Here is a 19,949-nt window from a genome sequence, read left to right as displayed (position 1 = left end):
CCTCCTCTTTATAACAACCTTTTATATACTTAAATATGTATATATATTATGTCCCCCCTCAGTTTTCTCTTCTCCAGACTAAACAAACCCATTTTTTTCAATCTTTCCTAGTAGGTCATGTTTTCTAGACCTTTAATGATTTTTGTTGCTCTCCTTTGCACTTTCTCCAATTTGTCCACATCTTTCCCAAAGTGTGGTGCTCAGAACTGGACACAGTATTCCAGCTGAGGCCTTATCAGTGCTTAGTTGAGTGGAAGAATTCCTTCTCGTGTCTTGCTTACAACAATTCCAGGTGCAATCCAGACCACTGAGGGGTTGTGTCACCTCCTGTCGTGCAACCTTGGGTACCTCACAATGCTTTGCTGTTGTGGCTTCCAACCGGGGCCACACTCAAACAGCTAAACAGCATTCAGGTCACACCCTGAGTGTGTGTATAGCTACAGCCCTGGTCCAGCAACTCTGACCCCAGTAGCCTGTCAGCAACACACCAGCCACACTCGGGCTTCTACCAGCCTTGGTTTACATGTGCAGGGTGACCCCAACACCCTCCCAGTCCTGAATTTTCCCCAAAACTTGTGTTCTGCACTGTCCAGCCCTCTCTTGGGCAGTTCAGAAATTAGAGGTTTGTTGCACTTGTAAAGGGTCATTATACAACAGTTTGCTACTTTAACTGGAGTTCCCGAAACAGTTCAGTTTAAACACAACACTGGATTAGTTTTGATTTAAAAAAATAAAACACGTTTGTTTAACTACAAAGAGAGAGATTTTAAGTGAGTACAGATATAGGGTATTAAAGTCAGAAATGGTTACAAAAAAAATAAAGATAAAACGCTTCCTAGTAGCTAAGACTTAACAAACTAGACTTGGCTCCAGGTAAAATCTTTACCACGTGTTCCAAGCAACATAACTGACCAAATTCTCAAGGCAGGGTTTGCTCCCACACTCCAAAGGGTTGGCTCCTTTGTCATCTTAGGTGAAAGAGTGCGAGAGAGAAAGAAAGATAGAATCCCTGGGGTGTTTTTGTCCCTCACTTTTGTAGCCCAGTCACCCTTTGAAATGCATTTTCATGAGAGTTACCCTAGATAAAGTTCCTTCCCCCTGTGAAGACGGAGACATGGAATCTTGTGGTGAAAAAGGTTCCATGTTGTTTGTTAAAATGCAGATCAATCTTTTCCTGCCCCCCTTCGTTGCCAAAGAATGGCCACTTGACCAGTGATTGCCAATCAGCTTTGATGACACCCTGCTAGAGCTGTCAGCTTGTCCTTTGTCATTGAGAAACAGGATTTTCCCAGACTTGTCTGGTAAATGGATTTCAGTCATAATTTCAGTTTATGTCCATAACTCTTAATATATGCATTTTATAGATATATATTTCACCATGATACTATTGACCCATGAGTTACTACTTTTCAAATGATATCTCATGAGGAATATTGTATACAAAGATTATTACAGTGGTGTGAATATAGGGGTTCATTCAGTCACGTCATCTCAGACTGATGTTCAGGTGTTTTTGCAACAGTATTATAATTTTGACTCATATTTAGTTTGTGATCTCCTATAACCCTCAGATCCTTTTCTGCAATACTCCTTCCTAGGCAATCATTTCCCATTTTGTATTTATGTGATTGATTGTTCCTTCCTAAGTGTAGTATTTTGCATTTGTCCTTATTGAATTTCATCCTGTTTATTTCAGACCATTTCTCCAGTTTGTTAAGATCATTTTGAATTCTAATCTTGTCCTCCAAAGCACTTGCAACCCCTCCAGCTTGGATGCCTTTGTGTAATAAGTGTAAAATGTAAAGCATAAACTTTTGGAGTGTAATCTGTCTGGATCAGGGACCTTAGGTTTTTATTATGTTATAGTAAAGGGTCTAGCACACCTGTGGGTGATGTAAAATGAAGTATTGTGGATGTATATTCTACCTATTAATCGGTATTTAACCACTCATTCCCGATATGCTCAGCATTCTGAGCTAGCAATATAGTTTATTAATAGACTGATAGATGGATACTACTGACCTCTAGTGGCAGCAATAATTTTCTTCAGTGGCTTTACCTTTATTATTGCATCTCTTTTTTACACACTGCATTTTTTGGAAAACATAACTAAATAGAAGCCACATCTGTCAGCTGCTGCCTGGTCAGCTGAATAAGGCTAGCTGTGACCAGTACTTGGGTAGAAGGCACTCCAAATACAGCCAGGCCTGTCCTGACTGTAGGCAGTGAGATGTGTGGAAGCACAGCTATCATTTACTATTATAATAGTGCTTAAGGGCCCCAATCATAGATCAGAGCACCATTTTGCAAATGCATAATTAAAAGGTGGTCCCTACCTTGAAGAACTTGATCTATGGCAAAAACTAAAATGGAGTTGATGAAAGCTGAGCATAGGAAATGTCACCTTTAAGGTTGATTTCTTCCCCCCCACCACCCACCCCTTATTAATTCCTTCTACTCTTCCTTCAAATCCATCCTCAAAGCTTGCTACTTTCAGCTCGTGTTCTGTCACTAATCTCATCTCTGGGACTACTGATTCTCTCCCTGTGTCAGATGACTTTGAAAATAAAATTGAACTCCAGTTTAAACATAAAATTGGAATAAAATAAGTGATCTGAATTCTCTGTAAATACACTGTTCTTGGGAGTGATATCTTTTCCCCCTGATTCCTCTGTTCTCTCCCTTCTCCTGGTCATTTCCTGTTATGTTATCCATTTAATGTAGATTGCAAGATCCTGAGAGCACAGGCATTATATATAAAGCAGCATGTAGATCAGCAACATTGTTACCATAAATATTAATTGCAGTGTTTCTCACTCCTGGTGTGCTATAAGTTAGTTGAGGTCTCTAGCAGGAAAAAAGTGCTTTTCATAGAATTTGAAGTCAAAGCTGATCCTGACTCGATCAATTAGCTAAAGCATGTCAGGGATGGGATGTTACTGGAGCCAGGTATTTCTTGAGTATTGTAGATGAGATCTGTCTCTTTGGAAGACTCATGATGCAATTGCTTCTCTTTGTAGCTCTGGAACAGTAGCCATTTATTTCCCAATGCAGAAGAAGCCACTCTTTTCCTGGGGATGTTGGACACTATCTTTCTCTTTTCCTATGCCGTGGTGAGTAAAACTTAATCACAGCTGCCAAAGTTTGGGTGGGAAGGGTGGTGAGGATGACCCATCATGTTTGAGGGTGGAGGGACGGGATCTGCTCTCTGCTCCTGGCTAACACTAAGGGTTTGGGAAGTGAACAGATTCCCTTTGGCTACATTATTTTTGCCCTCACGCCATACTGGATATGTTACATCTTTTAAGGGGTCTGAAAATAGGTTTAAGAGAAATCCATCTACTTCAGAATTACATGCTGAATGCTCCAAATAGCAATGGTGAAAGGCTGTCAGCATATAATCTGCTTTAAATTTACCCTCTCTGTCCTCACAACCTCTTTCAGGTCTCCTAGAATCCATTACAGTCTCCAACACCATACATTAGTGGCATGTCACATCCACCACAAAGTCTGACATAGCAAGGAGCCAGACAATAGAGGAGTTTGGGGAGGAGGGTTGTAGGATCAAATAAATGCCTTTTGCACTGGTATGTTGCACAGATTTAGGGAGGCTTTTTCAAGTGGTTTTGTATCATGCAGGGTAACAAACACTCTGCAAAAGACACTTATTGGGCACCTCCCCTAATACTCTGGCTCCTTACTGAAGTCTGCTGTAGTAATGATATGACATCATCTGCATGTGGGTACATCATAGAATCATCATAGAATATCAGGGTTGGAAGGGACCTCAGGGAGGTCATCTAGTCCAACCCCCTGCTCAAATTCCCCTGCTGGAATGTCTCACAGGTGCATGGCAATTTGCAATTCAGGAGGCTTGAAAGGACTGTGGAAGATAGGGAGCCTATATTTAAAGTAGAATATTTGCTGGTACCTTTACCCTTGCTGTTTGGGACACTTATTATATCACTCTAAAGTGGATGGCACTTTCTTAACCTTTTAAGTCATATTTCTAAAATTAGGCAAATTTCTTTGCCTGTGTTATTAGTAACACCTTAGATTATTAAAGCTGAATTTTTAGAAATCTAAGCTTTCACTATTCTGTTTGCTTTGTGTTTATCTACAGTTGGACACCAAAAACAGACTTGTAATTTTCGCTTCTGTTCACAATCCAATCAGTGTCACTTTCTCGATCTAGTACACTAGCACAATGTTGCCATGTTTGCATTGCAAATGTTGCAGGAGAGCCTCTGTCGAAACAAAGTCATTGTGATTGAAATTTCAGGAGCATAAGTTAATGGAAACACTTCTGTTTGTATTAGATCTTGTAAAAACAAACACCGCCACCAGACTTCTACACACCTGTACTTGGAGTCAGATTTGAGCTCCCAGCATTCCTTCAACTCTTCTTACAGATCATGTTGAAAACAAATGTAAACCATGTGGCTTTGCTTAACATACTCATCTGTGTTCTTAGGGTCTCTTTGTCAGTGGCATAGTTGGGGATCGCCTGAATTTACGATGGGTCTTGTCTTTCGGCATGTGCTCCTCTGCTTTAGTGGTAAGTTGAAAAATGTCTCTGTTTCGGTGAAGCGTGATTACTGTGATTTAGAAACTCTCCTTCCCTCTAAAACACTTGGCTCTTGTTTTTGTTTAGAGTAGAATGGCAGAATTTATCTGACCCTAGCCTGTGGGTGCAGGGGTTGACATAATAATAATACTTGCTCTACACCCCAGTGCTTCCTAAGTAGTGTTATTAGGGGAGTGCCATGCTAAGCTGTTCAGAATGCCTCATTTTTATTTTATTTTTTGAACTTCGTGGCAAAAATAGTTTGTTTATGGAGTTTGGCGTTGAGCCAGACTTACTGTTTTGTATCATGACCAGAGTCTGAGGCCTACAGAAGAGCACTTCCAACCCCCCTAAAGCCTCTGTGGCAGTATTCATTTGTGTAAGGATAGTGGAGACGTTTCTTCAAACATCGATGTTGTGACCTACTAAGATATGAACAAGAGTTGCTTGAGTATGAGGAGCCCAAATCTGGGCCTACACATTCTCTTCTTCAGTCTGTTTTCTGTGTGTATCAGGACTGTTTTCCAAACCCACATATCTTTGTAAAATGGCTTTCCTTCCAAATAAATCCTTCCTTCGTTTCTCTTACAAGAAAACACTAACATTAATAAACTAGTATTAACTTACTTGATTTTGCAGCTGGTGGTGGGTGAAATAAATCAGAAGGGAATATCTGTAAGGAAAGACTTCTTCAGTTTCAAGCTTCCATGGATAAACACTGAATGTATTTTATCTTACTGGGTTTTTAATCATTAACATTACATGGCTATGCCCATACTTTAATTCATCCCAATGACTGGGAGACCTATTGGTGGATTATTACATTTTGCAAATATGGATAAAAACACCTGCATAAATCAAGTATATTGCATCACAAAGCATGCTTTGTTTATCCTGCATAGTGTAGGTTAGGGCTAAAGTTTCTGTCAGTCCCACATGATATTCTTATAAGCAAACTAGGGAAATACGGTTTTGATTAAATTATTGTAAAATGGGTGCACAACTGGTTGAAAAATCATATTCAAAGAATAGTTATCAGTGGTTCACTGTCAAACTGGTTCCCTGTCCAGAGGGAGCAACAAAAGAGGTGTAGAAAACATGGCCTATGAGGAAAGGTTGAAAGAACTTGGCATGTTTAGGGCATGTCTACACTACAAGTGCTACAGCAGCAGCTACGCTGTTGTGGTGTAGACACTTGCTACAGCGATGGAAGGGGTTTTTCCGTTGCTGCAGTTAATCCACTCCCTCAAGAGGTTGACAGAAGAATTCTTCCATTGACCTAGTGATACCAACACTGGGGCTAAGGTCATCTTAACTGTGTGTCTCAGGGGTCTGAATTTTTCACGTCCATGAGCAGCGTAGCTAAATCGACCTAAGATTTAGGTACAGACCAGACCTTAATCTAGAGAAGACTGGGGGTCTGAGAGGGACTGTTAATCTTCAAATATGTAAAAGGTAGTTATAAAGAGGACCGCGATCAATTTTTGTTCTTCATGTACATTGAGGGCAGGACAAGAAGTAATCAGTTTACTTTACAGCAAGGGGGATTTAGGGTAGCTATTAGGAAAAACTTTCCAACTAAAAGGATAGTTTTAGATCTGGAATAGGTTACCTGGGGAGGTTTTTGAGAACAGGTGAACCAAACACCTGTCAAGGGTGTTCTAGGTATACTTAATCCTACCGCGGTGTGGGAGGATGGAGGTTCCTTTCAGCTGTACACTGCTGAGATTCTATGCTTATGCTCCCTAGTGTTCTAGTAAAAGTACAGTCATCATCTGTTATATTGGTGATGATTTTGTAATTCGAGACCTGACTACAGCACTCTTTGCTATTAAGTGTTTGCTGATAAAGACCGTGAAACCACTGTAGGTTTTTTTGCAGGGGTTTATGCATCAGTAAAGTGGGAATTAGTGAGACTTTCCTGTATTTCAATATTGTTGCATATTTAATTTGATAGGTGTTTTGTCCATCAATCTTTGATTCAAGTTTTATTTTTGTAAATTAATGGCAACCACTACTCCTAGGGTGGGCTGTAACTAAGCTGGGTACCACACGTGGGAGGGAGGCACGTTTAGATGCTGCAGGACATGCTGTTGGTGACTCAGCAGGTGGTGCTGTTACCTCTGAGTCATCACTGAACATTGGCTGAGCATGGTATTAGGAACACCTGAGCTGTTGGAGATGCTGTCACTTGAATGAAATGTAAAACATAGGCCTTGAACCTCTTCCTCTTTTTTTTTTTTTCCCTTTCAATTTTGCATTGACACTTCTGGTCAGCCTGGAAGATTTGTAGCAGGATCACAGTTTTCCTCTCTTTCCCCACAGGAGTTTGTATTTGGCACTCTCACAGAATGGCTGCATTTCTACAACAAATGGTTCTACTGCTGCCTCTGGGTTGTGAATGGCTTGCTGCAGTCCACTGGCTGGCCCTGTGTTGTTGCCATCATGGGCAACTGGTTTGGAAAAGCTGGGTACTTGGTATTTCTCCTTGGTTTAGTAGCTTATCTGTGATGCAGAACAGCAGTCTCGACTGAATTCCCAAACCAAACCAATTCTCCGGCAAATCCTGCTAAACGATAACGTACTTACCTATTGTAACCTGAGCATTGACAAACAGTAAATGAATAGTGAACGACAGAAATCTTACCCGTCCCAAATAAACAATAAACAAACTACTCTTATCAGATATAAAATACAGTAATGCATATTTCTTCACTACATAACCGCTTTAACTCCGACAAAATAGTTTTCATTTTGGGTCAGATTAAGGCTGTTGTATTGTGCCGAAACTTGCATTACTTTTTGTACTTTTTCCCCCTTGTAAAATGGGGATAATGATATTGACCTCCCTTTGTAAAGTGCTTTGAGATCTAGGGATCAAAAATGTTCTATGAGAGCTGGGTATCATTATTATACGTTTTCTGCTCTTTGTTGATGTGGTCATTGGCATATATAAAACTCAGTTTGAACAGACAATTGCAGTGACTGTGAGCACACACAAAGTGCACAACTGCACAGCTAAATTATTGGAAAATCTGGCCCATAAAGTGTTGTCATTAGATTTAAGGTTTCAAACATCTCTGAAGGCTGTTTCAGAACACCTAAGGTAGGGCAACAGCAGGTCACATTCATAAGGGCTAGATAGAAACTTTGACCTGTTGTAGAATCAGAATTTGTCAGATTTACGTGGATAAATGTCTCATGTGTCCTGTGGGCTGGATCTGGTCTGATGTCTTGACACCACTGACCTCGACCTTAGTTTGACTCCAGTGAAACAGAATGGGACATGATAGACAAACTTGTCTATTATGAGCTGATTATTTTACAGTATATTTTATTTTAAATGAAGCTGCTTCTGTCTGGGGAGGGAGTGGAGAATTTAATACTATTACATGTCAGTTAAAGCCAGTTCTAACTCTCTATCTTCTCTGTCTGTCTCTCTCTCTCCCCTCCTTCCCCCCCCCTCCATTTTGCTGTGCTTTCTCAGGAGGGGTTTTGTTTTTGGACTCTGGAGTGCCTGTGCATCAGTGGGGAACATTCTGGGAGCATTCCTCGCCTCCTGTGTTCTGCAGTATGGCTATGAGGTGAGTAGTTGCTGTCTGACTTGGAGTTATGCATAGGGGCTGTCTTATCCCAGGGAGTCTTTCCCTGTCTCTGGCCCACTGAGACCAGGTGAGCAGATAAATGACGTGTTTTTCTTCTTTCCCGTGTCTATGGGGGAACTCTGCTCCCTATATCTTTGTGGCGACAGGTGGTAGACAGAGCATAGTAATCCTCTCCTTTCCTTCTCAACTCGAGAGAGTACAGAATATTGCATGAGATTTGGAGGGGCTCTGTCCCTTTAAAATTTACCCATCTGTGGGGGGACACACTTGGTCCCTTTAAAACTTACCCATTTCTGCTGAGCCCCTATGTCATGGTCACCTACCATCTTCCTGACTTTGAGAGGACAAAGTGCTGTTTGGAGCCAAATCTAATGCTGCACGTCAGCTGGCTGACAGACACTGCTGTTAAGCAGTGGTGAGGCATGGACAGGGCCGGATTAACCTATAGGCTAAGAAGGCTATAGCCTTAGGCCCTCCTATTTTTAGGTCTTACTTTAGGCCCTAATTTTTAGACCCTACTGTAGGCCCTCCATTCCATATTGAAGTAACAGCTGAGCGACGGTAGCGGGGGCCATCGGGAAATTTTTTCATCTCATTAGATATTGCTTTGTACAAATTAAATCCATCAAGATTGTGAATTCTATTTATGGTGGTTGTGATTTTGTCTTTGTGGGCTAAGTAAGTGTTTGTGGGCCCAAGCAATATAGAACTTTGTACACAGTAGGCCTACACTGGACAATAGAAACCATGTCGAAGAAAGGAGGATGGCAGAAATTGAAGGAGGCCAAAGAAAGATGGCAAAGACAAGATGTAGTACTGAAAGGTATTCCTTCGCTCCTAACGTTTTTTCCTCCTACTAAGTTCAGTGGTGCGGAAGTCCAGGCGAATACCAGCCCAAGTGAACCTGCTGTGCCTGCGCTTGATGAAAAGGAGCAGCCTCCTGTGACTTCTCTAGCTGCAGTCTCACCCCACCCCTCTCAAGACATTCCCAGTGATAGTAATACAAAAAAATCCTTCTCCAGCCATCCAGGCGCGTGGGACGTGACTTCTCAAGATCTCATTGCATATTGGACTGAGAAGGGCTCACAGAAATGCCAGAATCTAGATGCTGACTTGTGATTGACAAAGCGAGAGTACACCAATCAGAATCCTTATCTGGCCAAACCAATGTTTGAATATGCGAAGCCTAACAAACAGATTGGCAAGCGAGAATGGCTCATCTATTCGCCTTTTAAGAAGAAAGTGTACTGTTTTTATTGCCGCCTGTTTTCTGAAGTGGGGAATGTTCTACAAAGGCTTCAGTGGTTGGACGAATACTGCATACATTACCAATCATACAATGAGTGAGCAGCATACAGTGTCAGTTAGCAGCTACCATGCCCGATAGAAAGTTAGTGGCAGAATTGATACCCAAATGGAAAACCAGTTTTTGGAAAGTTGTGCTTATTGGAAGAACATTCCCAGACGCATAGTTGAAACCACAGTTTTTCTTGCTGAGCGTGGTCTGCCATTCCGTGGCTCAGGTGAGACTGTTGGATCGAAACACAATGGCAATTACCTTGGCGTTCTAGAGCTAATCGCTAAGTTTGACCCTTTCTTAACTCAGCACATCAATGAACACGCAAATTATGGAAAAGGCCATGCATCATATCTATCAAAGACTATTTGTGATGAATTCATTGCACTGCTGGCAAAGAAGATACTATCAGCCATTGTAGATGAGATTGAAGATGTGGGATATTTTTCAGTGTCTGTTGACTCAACACCGGATGTGTCACATGTAGATCAGCTGACTGTCATCTTGCATTATGTGCTACCCAGTGGACCAGTTGAGCATTTCATGACTTTCATAAACATCACCAACCACACGGGAGAAACTTGCCTTGTACCTACTCGATTTCGTCACCCAAAATGGGATTGACATCCGCCTTTGTCGTGGCCAAAGCTATGATAATGCAAGTAATATGAGTGGCAAATATTCAGGGATGCAGGCAAAGATAAAAGAACGCAATGCTTTGGTTGATTACATACCATGTGCTGCTCACTCACTCAACCTTATTGGCCAGTCTGCCATGGATTGTTGTGTTGAAGCAGTTTCTTTTTTTGGTTTTGTCCAAGAATTGTACAATTTTTTTTTCTCTGCATCAACCAGTCGTTCGATGATTCTTAGAGATTCACTACCAAAGGGATACCCAGTATCCAAATCACTCTCAGGGACACGGTGGAGTGCCAACGCTGAAGCTGTGAATGCAGTTGTTCTGGGAAACCCTAACATCCTTGAAGCGCTAGAGAGCATCAAGGATGATGAATCTAAAAAATCAGCAACAAGAAAAGATGCGAAGATCCTGAGTGATGCAATGTGCACTTTGGAAACTGGTATTTTGTGGTCTGGAATGATATACTTCAGCCATTCAGCAGGTGCAGTCTCAGCTTGCAAAGTGCTCAAATTGACCTTTCCACTCCTGTAACCTAATGAGGAGTCTTGGAACTGTTCTTCAACAAATGCAGGATAGTTTTGATGAGTATGAAATTCAGGGGGCTGCAAGGATTGCTAACCATGAGTATAAGTCACCCAAATGCTGCAAAAGACAGAAGACATGCAACGATGCTACTGCCCACTCAGTCAGTGACAAGGAGGCCTTCAGAGCTAATACCTTCATCACAATCATTGACAAACTGAAGAGTTCATCGGAACATCGGATCAAGGCTTACGAAAATATTGACAAAACCTTTAGTGTACTGACAAATTTTTCACCTAACATTTCAAGTTCCGAAGTCAGTGAAGGTATCAAATGTCTGGGTACTTCTGACACAGACGATCTCCCAATAGATTTTACTAAATAATTTCTTCAATTTGTTGAATTCGCATCGCTCTCAGATATAGAGAGAAAAGGTGACAAAAGCAAATCATATTTGTACGTACTGAGTTATTACTGAATCCAGTGTGATAGAATGTTTCCCAAATGTTGAAATTTCATTATGCCTGTATTTGTCACTAATGATCCCTAGCTGTAGTGGAGAATGTTCCTTCTCTCTTCTAACCAGGGTCAAAAATGTCCTCCGATCCACCATGACTCAAGAGCATCTCAGTGCTTTGTCCCAATTGAGAATGAAATCGTCAGGTCTTTGAATTTCGATGACATCGTTCATGACTTTGCCACAGCTAAAGCTAGGGGGGAAAAAAATTTTGTTTGAAGAATTGAGTGTAGTGAGAGTAGAATAAACTTGTTAATTTTACATAAATAAATAATATGTAAATACGTATGTAGATAAATGTTTGATGACTTCATAATTTTTTTGCAATATGTAATTCATACTTAGACCCTTCCCTCCCATTAGCCTTAGCCCTCATAACCTTAATCCGGCCCTGGGCACGGACATCCATCAGGGTGTGGGGATGGGCATGCCGCTGCTTCAGGGAGCATTTAACAAGGATTAGCAATTAATATGGCTTCTTAGGGCTGGTCTATACTTAGCCGCTAGTTCGGCGGCTGGAAATTGAACTTCCTGGTTCGATTTATTGCGTCTGGTCTGGACGCGATAAATCGAACCAGGAAGTGCTCGCCGTCGACTGCGGTACTCCAGCTCAACGAGAGGAGTACCGCGGAGTCGACGGGGGAGCCTGCCTGCCGCGTGTGGACCGCGTCTGAACTGCGGTAAGTTCGAAGTAAGGTATGTCGACTTCAGCTACGTTATTCACGTAGCTGAAGTTGCATACCTTACTTCGACTTGGGGGGTTAGTGTAGACCAGGCCTTATAGAAATAGACCCAAATTATGATATAGTTAAGGTAGAAAAACAGCTTTCATTATAACTACCTGTTTTCAGCCACTCTCAGCTTCCCAAAACATCCACCTTTTGGGCTAGAATTGTCTATTCTTGACTTCCTCCTGGAGGTAAACACTTTTTGAAAGTTTGAGTAAAATACCTTCAGCTGTTCTTGTGTTACGGACCAGTAAAAATTTCCCTTCCTACTACATATTTTTATATATACTTTTAAAGAGGTTATGCTGAAATTTGAAATGTAGTTATTACTGTGGAGTTTGTGCTTTCCTTCTCTTTTGGGGACGGGATATAAAAATAATCAGTGCTAAGGTCAATCTGACTGTACTCGGTGAGCATCTTGTAAGATTTTTAGCAGAGTCTAAGAAAGCTGGGCCTCTGTTCTGACATCCCTGTACCTGCCTGGCTTGAGCAGGTGCAGTCTGGTGCTTGAGAACAATAGTATTGTACTTAAAAACAAAACTCCTCCCCCAACTGCCAGCCATCACTTGAGTAAAAATAGTTCCTTCAGGTAGATACATTTATTGATTTTGAGTTCTATAGGATAAAAGAGCTGCCCTCCCGTACTCTAGGTGTTCTTGATAATATAAAAGTGTTAAAGTTACAACTTGATCTCCAGCACTTCTCCATCCCACAATGGCCAAGCAACAAAAAGATGTTAAACCCACCTTATCACCAAAAGCCAGGGAGAAAATAAAAGGGTTTTGCATTGTGGCTTAAAGGCCAGATGCGAGCTGTTTTGGACCAAGTTGGGGAAGAGTTCCAAAGTCAAGGACCCTTCACAGAGAACCCCCTGTTGGCAGCCTTTTCTCTCTTATACCGAGGGGGCTCCAGCTCGAGCATGTCCACTGACTGCAAATCCGGTCTTCACCTTTTGGACAATACAACCTGATTTTAGGACGTTCTCTCCTTGTCTGCCCACCCCTACCCCTTGTAAAGCAATATTATATAGCTAGTGACCTGAGAACAAGGCAGTGTTTATGGACTAAATACACACATCTCCAATATTCACTCTCATGGAAATCTTAAATGCAGCAGAATGTAAAGGGAGAAATGTTCATGCGCTCTGCTCAGGTGCCTGAAGATCCTTATTGCACAAACTTGAAAAATAGTATAGAAATACAATAGCTTATTATTTTAATTTATTCCCCTCTGCCAACAGGAAGCTAAGCTCCAGGAACATTTGTTAGGGTTCACCCTTCTGAATGGTAGATGCCTGTACGTACTCTGCTTTGTAACCACAAAGAGCAGTGAGGTGCTAGCTGTGGCCATTACTGTAAGACGAAATGTTCATTATCTGCCTGCATTAAAGGGAAAGTGAATAATATCTGGTGTTCGGTGTCTAAGCTCCTTCCCCGCCATCATATGTTCCATTCCAGTGCTCCCCCTCCAGCGTGGTAAACAGCATAGAGCAGTGGTTCCCAAAGTGGGGTTCGCGAACCCCTGGGGGTTCGCAGGACATTTCAGGGGGTTCGCGAGAAAAATTTCATTAATGGCGGCCAGAGGACTCTGCTGGGACCCAGTTGCAGGGCAGACAGCCCGAGCCCCAGGGAGAGCGGGGCCGGGCAGTTTGAGCAGGCAGCCCGAGCCCTCCCCTGTCAGGCAGGGAGCCGGCAGCCTGAGCCCCGTCGGCAGCCCGAGCCCTCCCCTGTCAGCGGGGGAGCCGGCAGCCTGAGCCCCGTCGGCAGCCCGAGCCCTCCCCTGTCAGCCAGGGAGCCAGCAGCCTGAGCCCCGTCGGCAGCCTGAGCCCTCCCCTGTCAGCCAGGGAGCCAGCAGCCGGAGCCCCTCCCCTGTCAGAGGGGGAGCCAGCAGCCCGAGCCCCAGGGAGAGCGGGGCTGGGCAGTTTGATCCAGCAGCCCGGACCCTCCTCTGTCAGCCAGGGAGCCGGCAGCCCGAGCCCCAGGGAGAGCGGGGCCGGGCAGTTAGGGCAGGCAGCCCGAGTCCCGGCGCTCAGTGGGGGAGCCGGCAGCCCGAGCCACAGCGCTCCTCGCAGGGCTGGCAGCCTGAGCCCCAGGGAGAGCGGGGCCGGGCAATTGGGGCCAGCAGCCCGAGCCCTGCCCCCGTCAGCGGGGGAGCTGGCAGTCTGAACCCCAGCGCTCTGCGTGGGGCTGGCAGCCCGAGCCCCAGGGAGAGCGGGGCCGGGCAGTAGGGGCTGGCAGCCTGAGCCCCGCCCCCGTCAGCGGGCGAGCCAGCAGCCCGAACCCCAGCCCGAGCCCCAGGAATTTGCCAAATCTCATCTAAAGCCAGAACCACAGCCCTCCTTGTTACCACCAGCCACAACCTCACCCGAAACTAGAGGTGGGTGAAAAATACCAAGCATTTTTCACAGAAAGTTTTGAATTTTTTTCACATTTTTCAAAATTCCCCAAGAAAAATTTACAAAAAACTGAAACGGAAAAATGGTCCATTTTCAAAAACTGAAACATTTTTCTGATTTTTGAAAACCAAAAATGAATTTATTTTTATTCTAAACCATTTTTTTTTTAAACAAAAGCCAAAAAACATTTTACAGAAACATCTTTGGTTTCTGGTTTTTCTATGTTCGTTAAAAAAAGTTTCAATTAAAAATATTTTTCAGAGGTTCATAGATTCCGGGGCCCAGGAATTGGGGCATCCATCACACTGAGGAAATTTAAACTTAAATCCCTGAAAATATTCATTTTTAGGAGGGTGTTCACGAGATTTCACAATTTAGTGAAAGGGGTTCGCGGGCTGTTAAAGTTTGGGAACCACTGGCATAGAGTCTACTCTGGAGGGAGGGGGGACTGTGTTTCTAGGTTTTATGGAGATAGTCTATGTTGGTATGGCTTACTCTCACACAGAGATGGGGTACAGAGAAATTGCATGTCTCATTGCATGGAGACCCTGTGTGATTGAAAGTGGTTGGAAAAATAGAAATGAATGTTTAATTTAGAATGAGATGCCAAAGAGCAGTGTGAAAGGTAGTTCTTTTATTCTCTCTCCTCTCCAGTATGCCTTCCTGGTGACAGCATCGGTGCAGTTTGCTGGAGGAATCATTGTCTTCTTTGGACTTTTGATTTCCCCGAAAGAAGTGGGTAAGTAAAAGAGGTCTATGTCATCTTAAACCCTAGTCGGCAAGCAGGTTTGCAGCTCCCCCATGTGGCATTAAAAATGTGGTTAACATTGTCACGTCACTTCAAAAGCCCAACTCTTGCTGCCAAAAGTTCATGTCACCGACACAGTTCTAAACTTGCCTGGAAGCCCGGTAGTGGCTACCTGAGTGGACGTTTTCCTGGCCTGCAACACGCTAGGTGCAGACAACATTATTCATATGGACAGAGGGTCAAAGAGGGGTCCGACTAGTGTGCAAACCATATTCCTTAGAATGCACCCAGTTCCCAAGTGTCCTTCCTATGGAACTAGGTGTTTTTCTAAGAGTTAATAGAGGAACATGCAAGTGACTTCCCTGGGAGTAAATTGTGTTGAGCAGTAGTTTTAGAATCCTCTCCATCCCATGAGGGGAAAGAATGCTTTTGGTTTGCAAAACTCTGCCTGCTGATTAAGGCTTGGCATATGGGCTCTGAAGGGGGCATAGGCCTTATCTGAGAAGATGGTTGGCAAGGCAGAGTCTCCAGTGTGAGTAGAAAAGAGATCTTCAGGGCATTGTCAGGGACATGGTGGAGTCTCCCAAGTTTTTGGGGAGGTTGCAGAGGAGGTAACTGTTGAAGTGTTGGAATGTACATAAGGATGTCCTCCAGGTCAGACAGCGTAGGACCGCTTCTAGCAAATCCACCATACAGAGTCTTCCTGTTAGTTCTTCTGTCAGAACTGCTGCTGGTACACTGTGAGCATCCATGTTCAAATACTGCCTGAGGTGATGTGTGCAGGACCCACGCACAGGGAGTCTAGCCACTAAATAGGGGGAAATGCACTAATTTGTTGTGTCTTCCAACTAATGGCCAGACACTCAGAACAGACAAAGCCGACGCCAGGATCAGACAGAATACTTTCAAGAGCGCTAGAAGACAAGGGGTAGTTTCTACTGGCGACTCTGCAGAACACCATCTAGAAGAGTTTCTAAGCCAAAGGAGGATGGAGGTATGGGAGAGCAAGCCGAGTGTCAGAAGGGAGAAATGCTTAAAAGGAGTGAGCATGGGTTTTGTGTGGGGAAAGAATGGTGTTGTCCTTTGTTACTCGTGTACATTCTCATGTGTTCTAGGCCTCCCTGAGCTTGGAGAAGAACAGGAGGGCAGTGCTGAAGAAGATGCAAACAAACCCTTAATCAGCAATAATGAGGAGGATGAGGATGATCAAAATTACTCTATTCAAGCACCTGATACTAGCAACCAGCCCAAGGCCATTGGCTTTTTCCAAGCTTGTTGTCTACCAGGTGTTCTACTGGTAAGGACTCAGCATTGTTGTTTGCGATGATTTACAGTTTTAAAATTTTTATTAAAGCTAATGTTAAAAAATATATATATCATACACAGGTTGGGAAAAGAGTGTCTGTACATCTGGGTGTAGTGCTTAGATTATCCACAAATATAAAGTTAGTTTTTAAAAGTCATAAGATGCATAGAGTGCATAATCAGAAATAGTCCAAATTTAGGTGAATAGATTTAACAGTACAGTTTAGATATTAGAATCCGAATACTCGGGTACATTACTCATAAAAAGTGGTAAAGAGATTTGGTTGTGGAAAGCAAAATATATCAGTGAGTGGTGATTGTCCCTCAGTAATTGAAAATTAGGTTGGTTGTCCATTTAGAAAATACAATCCATGAGGAAAGTATTTTACTTTCCTGACTGCGCTTCTCATCGGCAGTCCAGCTCATTCCTCCTGGTATTGTTGATGTCCAGTGAAGAATACAGATCATACAGTCATCACTCCGAGAGCTAGAACCATGCTGGAGAGGACCCTGAAGGATGCCATCCGCTGCCAATACGTGGAAAACCTGAAACAGAAGCCAGACCAGGACAAGGCATTCGAGGTGATGTGCAAGTGGGATGCCAGCAACCACTTCCTCGCCGGGGGCAGCTTCACTCATTTCGCCGACTGGCGGTTCATCCACCGTGCCTGGCTCAACTATGTCCTGCTCAATGGAGCCCTCCGCCATGGGAATCGGGACAAGCGATGCAGGAAGTGTAGCTACGCCAGTGAGACGCTACCCCACGTCTTGTGTACCTGCAAGCCCCATTCGAGAGCTTGGCAGCTGTGACACAACGCCAGAGCTATCCCACCACCCGTGAGGAAGGTTGCCATGAACTCTGCCATCCCCGGAACCAACAGCCAATGGTGACCGGACATCGTCATCACCAACGAGGACCGGAAGAAGATCATCATGGTAGATGTCACAGTGCCCTTCGAGAACAGGACCCCGGCCTTCCACGATGCCCAAGCTCGAAAGGTAGAGAAATACGGCCCTCTGGCCGAAACCTTGAGAGCTAAGGGTTACCAGGTTCAGACACATACACGGATTGTTGGAGCCTTGGGCGCATGGGACCCCAGTAACAAGCGAGTGCTGAGAGAACGTGGAATCGGTCAATGGTATGCTCGGCTGATGCGGCAGCTCGTGGTGTCAGACGCCATCAGGTGGTCGAGGGACATCTACATAGAACACATCACTGAACACACACAAACTGTGTTAAAAGAACATTGTTAAGGTTGCAAAATCAAGCACTCAAAAGTTAGGAAATGCCAGGATTAAGGTTATTTTAGCAACCAGAATTGACTGCTGCCCGGGCGGATGGGCAGATATGGAAGTGAGGGGGACACAAGATTAATTAGAATGTTGAGGCTTGGGGAGAAGCTGGGAACTCCACACCATCAGGCAACCAGCGAGAGGTCCTTCAGTGAGGGCCGAAATTACCTTTCCCTATAACTTTGGGGAAACAAACATGCATGCGGCAGGCGGGGGAGTACAAAAATCAAGACAGAGCAAAAGCCACACACAATTTTTGTTGTTGTTGTCAAGTCATGATTTTGAGGGCTCTGAGTCATGCCAACCCCAAAAGTTTGACATGTAATATTGCCCTTGTATGTATGCATTATGGTAGTCCTTAATTACATGATTGCACTTTTTCCCCACAGGACACCTGTGTCATTCAGTGCACAGGATGGACAGCGCTCAATTAATGAGCAGCTATTCAATATTTTGTTTTATCCTTGTTCAATGTATGGCCCCCAGTCTTATTTGCTACACACTATTCAAACCCTGCTCTGAATACAGAATTTTTAATTCCCTCCTGGGCTTTCTGATGGCGCTCATCACTACAGTATCTGAATGCTTCACAAATAGTAATTTATATTCATAACAACCATATGAGGTGAGGGGTGGTATTATCCTCATTTTACAGATGGGGAACTGGGGCACAGAGAGATTGAGGTCAAAGTGCCCACTAATTTTGGGTACCCAATTTGAGATGCCTAGGGTCTGATATTTTTTATTTCAGAGTACTTAGCATTATATGTTCAAAGGACAGACTTCAGTTGCAGCTGAGTGTGCTCTTCACTTCTGCAAATAAGACCCTAAGGCCTGGTCCACACTAACCCCCCACTTCGAACTAAGGTACGCAAATTCAGCTACGTTAATAACGTAGCTGAATTCGAAGTACCTTAGTTCGAACTTACCGCGGGTCCAGACGCGGCAGGCAGGCTCCCCCGTCGATGCCGCGTACTCCTCTCGCCGAGCTGGAGTACCGTTGTCGACGGCGAGCACTTCCGGGATCGATCCCAGAAGATCGATTGCTTACGGCTGGACCAGGAAGTAAGTGTAGACCTGCCCTTAACGTTGCACCCTTAATGTTCTTTTAACACAGTATTTTGTGTGTATTTCCTAGGTTTTTATTTTAAGCAAACTGGAAAAAAAAATCCATCAGGTGGCATCATATTGACATCCACATGGGTAATGGACAGGGATGGAACTTTTAGATCCACTGCAGAGACCTTTGCCACTGGAACTAATTGAGTAACTGGTAACAATAATAGGTTGTGGTCCTCCTCCATGTGGCCGAGACACACTTTGCCTGGGGATTTCACAGATGTTTACTGACAGCAGAGGAACAGCGTGGTCCATCTTGGGTTCCATTTCAGGTTCTGGAGGGGAGTGTTCTAGTGAGCACATACCCTTCTGCCCCCTCCACTCCAACCTGTCCCCGTCCTGGTCCTTTCTCTTATCTAGTCCTCGCTCCTTGTCCCAGTCCCCATCTCCTTCAGGCATCTTGTCCCAGTCTTCATACTCAGCCAGTCCTAGTCTCCCGCTCTGGACTCCTTGTCTGAGGCCTCATTTCTTTCTCTTCCCCACCAGCCCAGCTAGACCCACGCTCCCCGTCTTACCCCAGCATCCTTGTCCGATCTCCCTCCCCCCCATTGGTTTCCAGTGATTCCACATCCCCCACCCATCTCCCAGTCCCAGTCTCTAGTTCAGTTTCTCCTCTGCAGATCCGTCTTGCTGTTTTCCTCCCACCCCAGTTCCCAATCTCCTTGTCCAGCCAGTCCCAGTCTCCATCCCTCCTCATCCAATCTCTGGGCTTGTCTGCACTTAAAACTACAGTGGCGCAACTGCAGCGCTTCCATGAAGACGTTACCTGTGCCCACAGGAGAATTCCTCCCGTTGATGAAGGTAATCCATCTCACTGAGAGGCAGTCACTGGGTCGACTGAAGAATTCTTCCATCTACACCGGCGGTGAGGTCTTCGTAGCTATGTCTCTTGGGGTTGTGGATTTTTCCCACTCTTGAGTGACGTAGCTATACCGATGTATACCAGCTTAGACCTGGCCTCAGTGTTCCACACATCCAACCCCTCCCAAATGACTCCCAGTCTTCTTCCTCCACCAGTCCCTGCCTGTCCTCCACCCCAGCCAGTACTCCACTCCCACAGCTCCCAGTCAAAGTTTTTTCTCTTCCTCCTTGTCCCAATCTCACCAGGCTCCTTTCCCTTCTACAGGGTCAGCTCTTGTCCCCTCTGCATTTGAGTCAGGCAGCTTCCTCCTCCATGCTGCATTGGCGCCAGCAGGGTGGTTCTTGAGAGCAC

General features: G+C 44.3%; 1 protein-coding gene across 1 annotated transcript in view; it reads left to right on the top strand.

Moving 5' to 3' along the window:
- Positions 1-19,949, top strand: part of SLC37A3 (solute carrier family 37 member 3) — a 43,435-nt gene that overhangs the window by 11,293 nt on the left and 12,193 nt on the right. The window contains exons 4-9 of the mRNA XM_024200795.3: positions 3,021-3,113; positions 4,475-4,558; positions 6,893-7,038; positions 8,055-8,151; positions 14,926-15,010; positions 16,135-16,316. Of these exons, the coding sequence (XP_024056563.1) occupies positions 3,021-3,113; positions 4,475-4,558; positions 6,893-7,038; positions 8,055-8,151; positions 14,926-15,010; positions 16,135-16,316 (687 nt within the window). The remainder of the gene's footprint in view (positions 1-3,020; positions 3,114-4,474; positions 4,559-6,892; positions 7,039-8,054; positions 8,152-14,925; positions 15,011-16,134; positions 16,317-19,949) is intronic.

The sequence above is a fragment of the Terrapene carolina genome, unplaced genomic scaffold, assembly GCF_002925995.2.
Source record: "Terrapene carolina triunguis isolate 2854851 unplaced genomic scaffold, T_m_triunguis-2.0 Scaffold247, whole genome shotgun sequence".
In the NCBI taxonomy this organism is placed as follows: domain Eukaryota; kingdom Metazoa; phylum Chordata; order Testudines; family Emydidae; genus Terrapene; species Terrapene triunguis.
This window is presented reverse-complemented; position numbering and strand designations above follow the sequence as displayed.